Source organism: Emys orbicularis, chromosome 8 (assembly GCF_028017835.1).
Source record: "Emys orbicularis isolate rEmyOrb1 chromosome 8, rEmyOrb1.hap1, whole genome shotgun sequence".
Lineage (NCBI taxonomy): Eukaryota > Metazoa > Chordata > Testudines > Emydidae > Emys > Emys orbicularis.
The window spans coordinates 109863630-109878837 of NC_088690.1; the positions used below are offsets into that span (position 1 = coordinate 109863630).

General features: G+C 44.7%; 1 protein-coding gene across 1 annotated transcript in view; it reads right to left on the reverse strand.

Moving 5' to 3' along the window:
- Positions 1–727: 727 nt before the first annotated feature.
- Positions 728–15208, reverse strand: part of GEMIN5 (gem nuclear organelle associated protein 5) — a 33918-nt gene continuing 19437 nt past the window's right edge. Inside the window, exons 18-28 of the mRNA XM_065408885.1 lie at positions 14818–14946; positions 13855–13950; positions 13416–13553; positions 12743–12890; positions 11269–11388; positions 9067–9277; positions 7647–7904; positions 6529–6691; positions 5400–5958; positions 4827–4923; positions 728–1372 (exon numbers count right to left, since the gene is read on the reverse strand). Coding sequence (XP_065264957.1) covers positions 1205–1372; positions 4827–4923; positions 5400–5958; positions 6529–6691; positions 7647–7904; positions 9067–9277; positions 11269–11388; positions 12743–12890; positions 13416–13553; positions 13855–13950; positions 14818–14946 — 2087 coding nt within the window. The 3' untranslated portion in view covers positions 728–1204. The remainder of the gene's footprint in view (positions 1373–4826; positions 4924–5399; positions 5959–6528; positions 6692–7646; positions 7905–9066; positions 9278–11268; positions 11389–12742; positions 12891–13415; positions 13554–13854; positions 13951–14817; positions 14947–15208) is intronic.

Here is a 15208-nt window from a genome sequence, read left to right on the forward strand (position 1 = left end):
TGCTACCTATCTCTGCTCTGCCAAAGCAGCTTTAATACCTTCCCTTCTATCCCTTTAAGTCAAGTTTACATGTTAGACCAGAACAAGTGCTCCAGCTTTACTCATGCTGAATTTCCTTGCCCTAGCTGCACCATGTATGTAAATCCATCCCTCTGAACACTCGCTGGTCTCAGTTACAGAGGTTCCTTGAGCTGCAGCTCAGCTTTTTGTGATGGCAAACGTCTGGGCTTCAAGGGAAGAACTGACATTTCAAATTAAAACAAGCAAAGCCGTACGTGAATCCTGAGGCTAGCTGTACATGAAATATTAAGGGTCAACAGTTACTTAGTTCACCTCTAACACATACCAAAGGCCTTGATTTTTACATCCCACCTGAAAGGGCCAAATATACCATCAATGTAGCAACAGGAGGAACCTACTTTCCTCTTCAGCAAACATTCATAAAAGGTTGCCACTCCTACCTTCCCCTAAGATGAACATGGAGACTTCATTTAGTCAGGAAAAATTTGTTTGACAGAACTGAACCTAAAGTAGCATATGGTACAATGTGAATAAAACCTGACTGTCAGCTTAATACACTAATACCCTTCAAAAAATAACCTCTGGTTTCTTTCTCCCCAACCATCTTTCAAATTAAATTCAAAGCGCAAAATGTAAGACTTTTATTTAAAGAGGAAGCAAAACACTTTGCCTTCCCCTACCCCCACCCCCCACACACACAAAAAAAACATGTGCCCAAGACAAACTGGGTTAAGTAGTAAGTTGCTTAAAATTAAATCAAGTTACTGCTCTTTAATTAGATGGCAACTACTACCTTTTTACTGCCAAAGTGTGGATGTAGCAGTCTAATTTGGTTACAAATGTGTATGTAAATTCAAGGGCTTCTCTGGCATAATTTCCCCTCCCCAAAGTTTTTAAAAAAGCTAATTTAGACAAGATGTATATATTAAAGGCAAAGGGCAGCTTTCCACTTTTACAAGCACAGTATCAATTATGGGCTGTAAGGGGCCATTAGTAACTGACAGTCAGTGTGAGTCTGTATATAAACTTGATTTTTGGTACTCCATTTTCTAGAACAAAATATCCTCCAAAGTATGGTGACCACAGAGAGAGAGAGAGAGAGTTCTTCACTTCAAAAAGAACAGTACAGCCCTGGCTTGGAGCAGCTGCTGGTAACTCAGGCTGCCCGGGCTTGAATATAACTTCACGTTAAGAACTTTCTGCAGATTTTTTCATAAACTTCAGCTCTGTTGTATTTCCTAACCAGGTCCAAGGCCTGTTGCTGCAGTTCTGGACTCAGCTCTGTGGGGCACTGGGATCCAATATGAAGTAGCACAAGGCCACACTCCAGCACATCTGGGAAAGGGAAGACCTGCAAAGAGAACCATAGATGTTATCTGCTCTTTAAACAAGGGGGTACTAGCATGTAAAGTAATTCAGGGAGAGGGAAACCATCTGTGGAAATACTGCTGACAGTGGCACAAAGTGGAAGAGCACTTGGGAAAAGCAAATCTTTTGCTGCAGTTTAATGCATTCCCTTTTCTAGTACAGAATATATTTGTGTTTAGCCAAGTTTGTTTCCTCCTTCTTGAGCTTGTATTCAGGATCAGAACGGCCGCCTTCTACTTTTACTGCAGAATCCAGAAGGGTAGGGGATGAGGACAAGCACACATGGGTTTATATTGATTTTTTTTTAAAATATCACGTTAATTCATCATCTAATTTCAGCTGTTATTGCTGAGCTAGTAAGAAGCGTTTATTTACACATGGTGAATTGCCTGCCAGGTGCAAAGGTGCGGACCTCAGACATCTGTACAGACTTGTGTAATGCTGGGGAGGAGCCACTGGTCATGATACATGTAGGAACCAGTGACATCAGGCAAAGGTTGGAGAGAGAGGTCCTTGAGGCTGCTGTTAGGTAAGAGATTGAAGACCAGGATCTCCATGGTAGCATTCTCTGAAATGCGTCCAGTTCCATGTGTGGGGCCAGTTAGATAGGCAGAACTGCAGGGTTTCAGAGCATGGATGAGATGATGCTGTTTGGAGGAGGGATTTAGGTTTATTGGGAATGGAGGAGTCTAGATGGAAAGGATGGGATCCACCTAACCAAAACAGAACCAGAGTGCTGGCATGTAAAATTAAAAAGGTTTGAGGAGTTTTTAAACTAAAGAGTAGGGGAAAGCTCACAGGTGTGGAAGACAGACAGACATCCCTTAGGGGAGGATTTATTAAGGAGGATACTTTATATCCTACAAAAGCAGAGAGGATAGAAGCTGATAAAAGTACAGGTAGGAGCTAAGAGGAACAGTCAAATGAAAGAGTTCCATTCAATTACATCAAATGAAGGCAGACTATTGACAAATTTTATAAGTGCTTGTCTACAACTGCAAGAAGTCTAAATACAAAGATGGGTGAACAAGTTCTTTGTATTAAATGAAGCTACTGATATAATAGGCATCACAGAAACAGGGTAGAATGATGATGATTAGTAGGACATGGTAATACCAGGGTACCAAATATACAGGAATGAGAATAGGTTGTGCTCGTGGGGAAGTGGCACTATCTGTGAGAGTCAAATATAGTAAAAACCTTAACTGAATCAAGCAGTACCATAGAATCTCTATGGGTAGAAATTCCTTGGTTGAATAGTAAAAGCATAGCTTAAATCAGCCTCTGTGCCAGGTGACTGATTTTTAAAAAAAGACTCCAAAGGCAATCACAGGCCTAACTTCAGTACCAGGCAAACTGGTTGAAACTACAGAAGAGAACAGAATTATCAGACACCTAGATGAACACGGTATCAGCACGGCTTTTGTAAAGGGAAATCATGCCTCATCAGTCTATTAGAATTCTTTGAGGGTGTCAACAAACATGGACAAATGTGATCCAGTAGATATAGTGTACCTGGACTTTCAAAAAACCTTTGACAAGGTCCGTCACCAAAGGCTCTTAAGCAAAATAAGCAGTCATGGGAATGAGAGGAAGGTCCTCTCAATGGATCAGAAACTGGTTAAAAAGATAAGAAACAATGGGTAGGAATAAATTATCAGTTCTACAGTGGAGAGAGGTAAAGAGTAGGGTCCCTGAAGGATCTGAACTGGGACCAGTGCTGTCCAGCATACTCAGAAATGGTCTGGAAAAAGGGGTAAACAGCGAGGTAGCAAAGTTTGCAGATGAAACAAAATTACTCAAGATAGTTAAGTCCAAAGCTGACTGCAAAGACTTAAAAAGGGATCTCACAAAACTGGGTGACAAAACAGCAGATGAAATTCAGTGTTGCTAAATGCACATTGGAAAACATCATCCCAACTATACATACAAAACGATGAGGTGTACATTAGCTGTTCCCACTCAAGAAAGATCTTGGGAGTCATTGTGGATAGTTCTCTGAAAACATCTGCTCAATGTGCAGTGGCAGTCAAAAAAGATAACGGAATGTTAGGAACCATTAGGAAGGGGATAGATAATAAGACAAAAAACCATCATGCCTCCATATAAATTCATGATATGTTCACACCTTGAATACTGCATGTGGTTCTGATCACCCCATCTGAAAATAGATATATTAGAATTGGGAAAAGTACAGAGAAGGGCAACAAAAGAGATCAGGGGTATGGATCAGCTTCCATGTGAGGAGAGATTAAAAAGACTAGGACTGTTCATCTTAGTATAAGAGACAAATATGGGGGATATGATAGAGGTCTTAAAATTATGAATGGTGTGGAGAAAGTGAGTAAGTGTTATTTAATCTTTCACATAACACAAGAACCAGGAGTCACCCAATGAAGTCAATAGGCAGCAGGTTTAAAACCAACAAAAGGAAATACTTTTTCACACAGCGTCCAGTCAACCCCTGGAACACGTCACCAGGGGATGTTGTGAAGGCCAGAAGTATAACTGGGTTCAAATGGGAAAAAACAAAAAAAACAAACCATACGTTCATAGAGGATCGGTCCGTCCAAGAGCTATTAGCCAACGTGGTCAGGGATACAACCCCAAGCTCTGGGTGTCCCTAAACCTCTGACTGCCAGAAGCTGGGGCTGGACAACAGGGGATGGATCACTCAATAATTGCCCTGTTCATTCCCTCTGAAGCATCTGGCACCGGCCACTGTCAAAGACAGGATACTGGGTTAGACAGACCATTTGTCTGACTCAGTATGGCTGGTCTTATGTTCTTACATAATCACCATAACTAGTAAGGAATATTTTTAAAGCACATGAAAGATTCATACTGGAGTGTAGTTCAAAGTTCCAGCTAGTGTGAAGACTTCTCAAAGTCCTTCTAACTATACTGAAGAAGTCACGTTTGAGGAGGAAATTACATCACAACAATCTACAACACCTCACCCAACTAGAGAAGCTACTCATGTTGTGTGGCCCAGGAAACTTTTCTCAGGTTTAGTGCAAACAGTCTAACCAAGGAGATGATGACTGTAACCAACTGAACTCTCTCAATGCAACTTTTGTGTTGTGACTAGAGCCAATGGCAAGCTGCCATGTGTCTATCATTCATTTTTGGACTGCAGTGAAGTGGTTTCTCCTGTCCAGACATGATGGGGTACTTGTCTCTTTAAAGTGGCACAAACAAGTATATCCAGGCAAAAAGCAGCACTTTGCCCCTCTACCTACATCAGACAGTGTGGAGATGAAACACTTGAGCAAGCCTAAATCTAGACTCCTGCTTCCCGTTAACTTGCAGAACTGGAGAGTGCAATAGTAGCATAGCACCTGAAGTGCTATTTTCTTTGGCCAAGAAACTACCTTATTAGCAAGCACCAAAGATTGTCATCTTATTGACCTGTATTATCCCATTTTAAACCTTACCTTTAAACTCTCTGGAAATTCTGCTAATTTCTGGTTTGCCTCTGTCAGCTGTTTCATCAGCTCAGGCAGGGAAACTGGTTCCTTTGCTGCTTCTTTACTGTCAAGAGAATATAACATATGTTACAATAATTGCTTTACCTAAGTGTACTGTCCCCACGTTCAAAGCAGGGGAGACTGGTAAACTAAACCAAACATGGCCACGTACAACTCTTGAATGACAAAGGCCAAACAAATCATGCACCAATGGAGAGACAGAAATTCTTCTGTCTAGCCTGCCCTTTCAATGCATTGCTTAAGCTAGGCAGCATTAAGGCATTTTGTATTTTAAGGGCATTTACTCATCTACAGTAAGCTTAGGAGTGTGGCAGTTCAGTTCAGAGCTCTCCGACAATCCTTTGCCATCGGACGTGAATTCTCATTTGTTCAAGTTTTTGAAATGGCATGTGAACAGCATCAGTGATTTTAGTTTCTCAGGACTGGTACAGTGAATGAATTAAGCTGGAGGCCAGAGCAACTGCAAACTGAGAAAGCAGAATCTGATCTCACTCAGCACCTCGCTGTTTTGAAACCTACCACTGGCTCTGGCGGCTTGGGGACACCAGCCCATCCGATTCAATCTCGGAGCTCACATGCATCTTGCTTTCCTGTGCGCCATCTTTTACGCTTTCCTGGAGGTTGTTCCGCTGGTGCTGGCGGATCATGTCTGCCAATGTCTGCTGGACCTCAGATACATCCTTCTGGGTGCTCTGCAAAGCAGCATGCACTTCGGAAAGGAGCATTTTATAGCCATTCAATTTCAACTGCCTCTCTCCCAAATCGCTTAAGCTAGCTGTTGTGTTGCTTTCTGTCCTACTGGTATGGTCTGCGCTGGGTAGGTTTTCTTCCATCTCAGTTTGATTAGCAGTTTCTTCAGGGGAAGAGACAGCTGTAGGGTAGCTCTGGTCAACAGCTGTCTGCTCACTAGGACATGGCACAGAATCCAGCACAGCCTGTATTGAGACAAGGGAATCCTTGGGTAGGTTCCACCATAGATCATACAGCAGCCCATAAGCCACAAAGCCCTCTAAACTTCTGTAAGCCGCCATGCTCTGAGTGTTTGTGCTGTCCAGATGGTCTCTCAGGTGATCACAGCCTGAAAAGGGATTGGAAAAGAGCTGTGTTAAAAGGGTTTCTCCAAAACAATACACAGAACTGCCCAATGCCCATATTTTGCAAAGCTACACAAGGGGCCCAGATTCACTGTGGAGTTAGCTTTGAAGTGCAGTGAGCAGATAGGGACGGCTTCCTAACATTTACAGAGACCCCCACAACTTCCAATGGTTTGGAAGCTAAATGATGCAATAGGCATTGCTATAGCAGATCACCCCTGGGGTCCATTTAGCCAGTATCCTGACTCCAGCAATACCAGATGCTTCAGAGGAAGATGTAAGTAACCCTGCAGAGGACAATTATGGAATAACCGGGTAGTTTCTTCCTAACCCCAGGTAGTTAGTGGTTGGTTTACATCTTGAAGCTGGAGAGTCGATCTCCCTTACACAATGTTTTAGCCTAACTAGTGTGAGCGTGGATGTGCTGATGGGAATGTCTCCTTCTTTTGAGTTCTACTAAGATCTAGTAAAGCCCACTGAGGGGACTGGCGTTTATGGAGATCCCGCACTGAAGAGCTGCTCACAATGCCAGCAAACTGAAGGAGGAGGTTTACCTTTGGGAAGGAGGAGATTGCAGATTTCTTGCATAAGAATAAAGTTCCCGGCATCATAGCTGCGGGTCACAGCTCCAAGAATAGCCTTCACTGCCTCATCCCATGAAGCTGTCTCATGGCTCAGCACTGCTAGGGTGAGATCGTGGGAGATATGGAACAGGAGCTAGAGAAAGCAGCAGGGTCCTTGTTAAGAGTTCTGTTGCAAGCCACGAAGGGGTCTTCAGGATAATAGAAGTGCAGCCATATGCAAGGCTTACAGGTTGTTTTCATTGTGAAAGGAACCCAGAAGAGTCCCACTTAGCTCTGCTACAATGTACATATCCTCTTTCAGCTGAGGAGGTCAAAGCACTTTAGAGCGGCAAGTAGGACTATGGGCTTTACAACGGCAAGCATGCATCCTATTCTACAGCTGAGGAAACAGGACTATGGAAAGGTTAAGTAACTCATCCAAAGTCACACCGGGAGTCTGGAGCAGAGCTGAACACTGAACTGAGATCTCCTGGGTCCCGATCTAGTACTTCAACGCTAAGGTCTGGTCTCCACGGGGGGCGCGGAGATCGATCTAAGTTACGCAACTTCACCTACACTCCTGCGGGTAATGTAGACAAGCCCTAAGAGCACTCTTCCCCTCCTAGCATCTTTTTATACACAGTCTTGAACCATCAACCTGGTCATGGGAGCCAATACAGTCTGCCACACAGTGAATGGTTAGTGCTGTTGTGACCCCAGTCCTATAGTTAAAGTTGTGCTTGCATTACAGTAGAACCCCTATTTTCCCTACTGGAGATTGTGGAGTTCATAAAAATCAAAAACATTAAATGGAACATCTCAAAATTACAGTAGGTCTGTTGCATAAGGTTCAGTACGGGGCACTGCCTCACTTTCTTCTTGCCCTTCACACCACTGCAATGAAGGCACCGGAACGGGAAGACTTGTTCTTCACAGACAATTTTCATTACGTGATTCTTCCCTCCCTCCCCACCTTGGGAAAAATGGTTCATATAAGTGCTCGATCGCAAGATCGGCATTTGTAAAATCAAGGTTCTATTCTATTACCTCACCCTGTCCCCACTTTCAGAGGCGCAAGTGCTAGTACACACAGATTCTAGATAAATTACCTGTTTGGGATGTGTGTTGCTGGTGGCAGGAGGATACTCAATACTGTGCAGCTGCTCAAATACAGTCTTGGCTTGTTCAGTGGTATTCACACCAAACACGCTCCGCCACACCTCGCTCACCAGCTCCAGGAAAGAGCCCTGGTTCCTCACAACCCAGCTGTGGTAACAGGGCAGAGAGCAGCTTTTCCGTTCAGTTGGATTCCTTTTGCTAAGGCATTTGCACAGCAATTCGTTAAGGCAGAAAACTAGTCTTTGTCCCTGAAAGCGAAATGGAAGAATGCGCTGAACTGTTGCTAAATCTGAGGATAAAGAAAAACCTTCAACGATATGAGAGCAGACTGAATAAACCCCCCTGGCAAGTAAGTTCAGTGAAATCTTGTTTCACTAGCTCCGTGCTCCAGGCAGCGCTACTGTGGGATGGTATTTATAGGCCAGAAGAAGACCCTTATGATCATATAGTCGGCCCTCCTCCAGAACTCAAGCCAGAGAATTTTGCCCACCAATTGCAATATTAAGGCTTGGCTGAGCTAGTGTGTATCTTTTAGGAAGATACTGAGCTACATATTCTTCCCACTGCTGACCTCTGCTTAGGTAGAGTGACCCCACTGCAACACCGGATCATAGTTGTATATTAAAAAAAGTCACAGGACAATTCAACAACGGTAACTCATTATTTAAAAAAAAAGACAAAAATGCTCTCCCAGGGTCCAGTTCTCCCCTTCCATGTGTTTTGGCATCTCTCGCCCTTCCACTCCTCCATGTTAGGTATGCATGGGGATATCCTATCTATCTTGGATTGCAAACCACCCATGACAGGGACCCTTTGCTTATGTCTGCAAAGTATCACACACACACAGTGCTATAGAAATAAACCTTGGGCAAAACTTTTCAGTCAGGAAGAACCCCAAAGGGAGTTTTCAGCCGGATCACAGCAATATCTGCAGGCTGTTCTAATGCAAGTCGAGTGGTTGCTAAGTGGGTCTGTATCTGGAAGGAGCCTGTTGCCGTAGGGCAGGGGTGGCCAACCTGTGGCTCCGGAGCCACATGTGGCTCTTCAGAAGTTAATATAAGCACTGACTCTGGGGCTGGAACTACTGGCGCCAACTTTCCAATGTGCGGGGGGGTGCTCACTGCTCAGCCCCTGGCTCTGCCACGGACCCTGCCCCCACTCCACCCCTTCCCGCACCCTCCCTTGAGCCCGTGCCTTCGCTCCCCCACCCCCCAGCCTCCTGCACACCAGGAAACAGCTGATCGGGAGGGAGGAGGAGGCGCTGATTGGCGGGGCTGCCGGTGGGTGGGAGGAGCTGGGAGCGGGAGCTGCTGGGGGGCTGCTGACGTATTACTGTGGCTCTTTGGCAATGTACATTGGTAAATTCTGGCTCAGGTTGGCCACCCCTGCTATAGGGGGAAGCAAACTCACCAATAAGCTTTCCTGCTGCCGAAGGACCTCCTGTGCCCCCACCCAATTCCTGGCCGATAGCAGCTCCTGAGCACATCGGAAAGAAAATGTTGTCGCCAGATCCTTTTCTCCAACTATTTGAGCCAACTCTGCCGCCGTTTTAAGGGATACCACATCCCCTTTTTTTGCCAGCACTTTAACTGCATCATAGGGAGAGGCAGCCCCCAGGTAACTAGAGAGAGAGATGAAAACTAATTAGCAGCAGGTTAGTATTAAGATGTCATTTTCCTACTACACATTGCAGCAGCCCCAACCTGCGCTGTAGGAGTCTCTCTCTCTCTCTCGCTCTCCCACTTCTTCATTCCAAGAGCTGTTCTCATCTTCCCTTTTCAAAAGATCTACGGCAAACAGGTGGCAGCTGATCGGGTGCAGGACTCCAAGGGGAAAGCCTGCAGTCACATCACCTGTAGATATCTCTGCCTGCTTTGAAGTGAAACGACTGATGGCATGCACACCAGGCACAGGAAATGAGAGATTCTGGGGGAGGAAAGTTATACCTGCCCATCCCTATTTAAGCTGTAGCATCTCTCTTCAAAAGACATTCAGTCTTGATATAAAGACTTCAAGTGATGGAGAATCCAGTCCCTTGGTAAGTTGTTTCAATGGTTATTTACCTTCATAGTTAAAAATTTGCACCTTATTTCTAGTCTGAATTTGTCTAGTTTCAGCTTTTGACCACTGGATCTTGTTAAGCCTTTTTCTACTAGAGTAAAGAGCCCTCTAGTATCAGAAATATCTTCCTCACGTAGGTACTTGTAGGCCATATCAAGTCACCTCTTAAGCTTCTCTTGGATAAACTAAATAGATGGAGCTTCTGAAGTCTTTTGCTACGAGACATGTTTTTCCAGATCTCGTAGCTCTTTTCTGAACCCTTTCCAATTTTCCCAACATCCTTTATGAAGCGTGGACATCAGAACACCACCTAAACTCAGAAGTCAGCATCAGCACCACATGAGAAAGTTGGCAGGCTGAGGTAAAACTATTCCAACAGATGATGACAGTTTTCAAAAGTGATGGGTGACTTTGGGAGCCTCAGTTGGGAGTATCCAACTTGAAACAACGGAGGTGGAGGAAGGATGGCCCAGCAGTTGGGATGCCCGCCTGGGACTTGGGAGCTGGGTTCAGTTCCCTGCTCCACCACAGACATCCTGCATGAAATTCACTCCAGGCAAGTCTACACTACAAAAGTAAGTCGACTTAAGTTAAGTCAACGTACAACCACTGCAGTAATAAAAATAGATTTTTCTTGGCTACCCTATGTTCCTTCTGTCAGTGGTATGCATCCTCACCAGGAGCACTTCCACCGATTTAACGGACAGTAGGGGCACTGACTGCCCAGAGCTGCGAGCCCCAAGCCGCGGGGCTCTGGGCGGTCAGCCACCAGCGGCTGCAGGAACAGTCAATGCAGTGTCTACGCTGACATTGCATTGACCTAACTATATCGACCTAAGCACTATGCTTCTCACAGAGGTAGAGTTATTAGGTCAGTGTAGTGGGCGCCTTCGGGAACAACATTGTAGTATAGACGCTTGCAGAGTAAGGTCGATTTACATCGACCTAACTCGGTTGTGTACAGCAGGCCTCAGTCTCTGTGCCTCAGTTCCCCATCTGTAAGATGGAGGTAACAGCACTTCCCTACCTCAAAGGGGTGTTGTGAGGATACAGACTGAGGTGCTCAGATACTAAGATAATCAGGGCCGTGTAATTACAGTCACCAGAAATCATGGCCTCAGAGATACTGGATTTATGGCTTGTTACAAGTCTGTAACCCACTTATGTCCTATGACTGCAGAGGTGTTAAATGCCTACTTCATTTCGAATGGTCTCTTGCAACATGTGTTAACTCCTTATGCTTAACAATCTCTTCCACCTTGTATTTAGCTGCGACTCTCCCAGTACTTTCCCCTGACCTGAAGAAGAGCCCTGTGGAGCTCGAAAGCCTGTCTTTTTCACCAACAGAAGTTGGTCCAATAAAAGATATGACCTCACCCACCTTCTCTCTCATTCCTCTCTCAGAAAATCTTAAAATGGGGCCACCAAAACGAACACTCAATTTCTCAAAAATCTCAGCCATTATGTTTAGAACAGTCTCTCCAGAAGAGCTAGGAAGGTTCTCGCTTTTAGCCAGTAAGACCATGTTGTTCCCCTCTGGCTGGCACCTACCATTTGGCTGCTGTGGAATAATGACCATCTTTTTCCAGTATTGATGCCCAGCAGGTGTAGAGATCCTTCAGGACTGGATCTTCGGGACGCAACCTGGCCTTAGCAATTACAATCGCTTCCCTGCGGCAAACAAGAGAAACTCGTATGAGAGAATCCAGTTTAAAATATTACCTGCATACAAGACCACACACTAAGGCTAGGTCTACACTACCCGCCTGAATCGGCGGGTAGAAATCGATCTCTCGGGGATCGACTTATCGCGTCTTGTCAGGACGCGACAATCGATCCCCGAATCGACGCGCTTACTCCACCAGCGGAGGTGGGAGTAAGCGCCGTCGACTGGGAGCCGCGGCAGTCGATTTTGCCGCCGTCCTCACAACAGGGTAAGTCGGATCTGATACGTCGAATTCAGCTACGCTATTCGCGTAGCTGAATTTGCGTATCTTAAATCGACACCCCCCCCCCCCCCCCGTAGTGTAGATGTAGCCTTAGGCCCACTCCTTTCACAGCCACAGTATCCCTGGGGTTTCAAAAGGAAACTGGCTGAAGTATTTTAGGCCCAAGATGTAGGAAAGAATTCTCTCAATCGATCAAGCTATTGGTTCAATTAATTATGGGATTCCACCTCCAGTAGCTGCAAATACCCGATGCTTCTGAGGAAACCAAAAAATGCAAACACACCTGGCTAGCTATGCAATGCGGTATGCCTAGGGGAGAGTTTATTTTAAAATATGTATCTTGTTTACAGTAACTAATGGTAATGAGAATGTTTCCATTCATTGTTATTTCACTGCATCCTATTTAATTTAAAAAAGGAACATCCATTTGAAATCCAGTAAACTAAAGTAATAATGAGTTAACAGTAGTTTCACAGACAAAAAACCTGCCCGGGTCCCCTTGCCCACTAAGTATTATGATTTTGTCTATTTCTCTATTTTGTAAAATGTTTTCTCAGTCAAGCAAACAAAAGAAAAAAACTGACTGGCTATACCAAAGAAAAAGTGGGACTGACTGAAAGCAAAGTACTGCCAAATTCACAAAAGAAAGAAATTAGTACATCTTTTCTCTAATCTCTTTCAGTGATCTTAGGAGTTACCTGTAGCAGTAGTTAAATAAATTCAGACAAAAGTCTGATTTTTAAGTTGTCTAGTTCCTTTTAAATACACCTCAATATAACGCTGTCCTCGTGAGCCAAAAAATCTTACCGCGTTATAGGTGAAAGCGCGTTATATCGAACTTGCTTTGATCCAGAGTGCGCAGCCCCGCCCCCCCGGAGCACTGCTTTACCGCGTTATATCCGAATTCGTGTTATATCGGGTCGCGTTATATCGAGGTAGAGGTGTAGTCCCCTGCAACATCTGTGATTCAGATATTACAGTAACATACTAGTACATCAAAGCCAAGAAGTGAAATTGACAACAGTCAGACCTCTCCATTTGCATTAAAAACTATCAAAATGGTCCAGTGCAGTGACCTGTAAAAATGGTTCGTTTTCAGTAGCTCCACAGCCTCGTACACTTTGTGAATGGAGAGGAGATGAGAGGCAGCCTTGACATACTGTTCCTGAAAGCACAGCTGTTTCGCGAAAACTTCTACTGTCCACACCCAGGCCTGATAGCCAGCTGCAAGACAGAAGGTAGCACAGCTAAAGACAAGGACGTACACTTAGGAAGGATTCCCTGTAAAACTGACTTCTAAACTCAGTGACTTCTGCACATAGCCCGTTTCTGCCTTAGGATAGCTCGTTATGTTGTAAACATTCTAAATTGAGTCACCTAAGCAATGGGACAGGGAAAAAGTTTGGAAGTGACCATGGGACTAGACGGTACCAGGATCAGTTCTTACAAGTTTATTTAAACAAAAATCAAATGACTGAAAGGACCATCACATGTCAGAGGACAATTCGTTTTTGTGCTTGGAAGTAGATGATTGCCCTGTCTGGGAATCCGAAAGGAATTCACAGGGCATTCTTCCCTCCTCCCCCAGTCCCAGAGATTGTCTATGGGGATTTCTCTCTGTCTGTTTTGTATGCAGGTATTGTTAGCACAGTGTTACAGACAAGACCTGCTTCGGGTCCTGCACAACTAACACTAGGATACCCTTAAGAGCTAAATCCATTTGCTTACATGTTAGAAGAACAAACATACCCATGGGTGACATTGCTACCAGCTGGTCTGTCAACTCTCCCCGCTCAGCAGCTGACTGGAGGATGCCCTTCAGATCTCCTTTCCACAACATGAGCTGCTGGAACAACTCCGAGTGCCCATTCTCCAAGTGGCTTTTTCCTATTTGAAACAAACATGCCTCTTGGTTCGGTACCAGCACGAGTGCAATAGTGCCCTATGCTGCACAGGGGAAAGCGAGTGCACCCAGGGCTAAAACAGAGGCTGCAAGTCTGAATTTGAGAGAAGCAAGCACAATGCCTTCTCATCCAGGCACCATGCCTGGCTCCAGCCAGTGCTCTCGCACCCTTGTTTTAATGGACAGGGCATTCACAAATTAAACAAGATTCACGTCTCTCTCCACATTTGGAGGATAATGGAAACAATCAGATATGTTTCAAACCTGATTCATTACCCCACTTACCTTCCACCTCCATCATCCTGTACAGTGCAGCTCTATCTGTAAACATCCCCAAATGAACATGATCCCCTGAGTCTGGGGCCAAACCCTCATTCAGGCCTACCAGAGAGAAAACAAAGAGCGAGTGAGAACGATCTACATGCAGTGAACATACTAGGAGCAACCAGGGAACAGAGGGTGGAAAGGAGAAAGAGACCTTCAAATCCATTTTATAATTACACTCCACTTTACCTTCAAAAATACGTGTAGCAGATAGCTTCTGCTCCCTGTCCTATATACAAAACGGATCTAATTGGTTCTCATATGCACACCACTTCTATATCCGATTTAAAGGACCTTCAAGGTGGAGTAAGAATATTTATCCAAACCCAAGTTCAGTTAGTATTTTGATTTATGCCCTTTGCATCTAAGGAAATCATTGTGTGAACAGAGACATCTCCCTCATAGCCCAACTTCTCCTGCAATGAAGTCATACTCTTGTGCTTGACACTAATCCATATTTGAGTTTGCTATAAATAATAAAATCTGTAACACAAACACAGAGTAGACTACTAACAGGGAAAGCCAAAGTCATGAATTTTCATGCCTACAGGTATAAAGTTTTATCCCACCTGCACTGTTTAGACCCCAGATTAGAATGTGCCCAGTATTGGTAAGGGTATTCCAATCCCCCGGTCTCAAAAAGTGGCCACAATGGCAGAAGAATGAAGCATTATGGGAAGGATAAAACAAGATTTGTTCACCCATTCCTATGTAACGGCCAAGATTTTCACATGGCGATGCCTAAAGTTCATCTCCGAAAGCCATATTTAGGTGCCTTGATATGGATCCAGGAGCCCTATCTTTGACACCCATTTGTGGTAATCTTGGCCAAAATGCTTTTGGGGTGGGGCGGGGCGGGGTGAGGTGGGGCGGGGGGGATGCCCTAGCTGAGCAGGAAGAGGAAGTGCAGCATTTCTCCTGTACCTTTGGATCTTAGACATGTAGCCAGCATCAAGCAGTCCTGATGCAATTCGTCTTTCGACCTCTGGTCCATAGATGTGCTGATAGGTAGGATAGACCGAGGTTTTCTCTTCTTCACAGAGGCATCAGGGACTGGAATGAAGTTAGTCACATTTTAGTCATTGTCGCACAGTTCCAGCACTAGCCATAATCATGTCTCTCCCTCCCACAAAAGAAACCAACTCATGACACAGTAAGAAATGGAAACTTAGGGTGCTGTAGAAACTATATCTAAGCACCACAGACATCTGTTTTAGGGTCTTTCTGCCTTATGAATACTGATCACTATGCACAAACCAAATGTTTTTCTGCCTCCTGGTTTATACTGAAGATAGCAGCTGTATGCACTGAGACA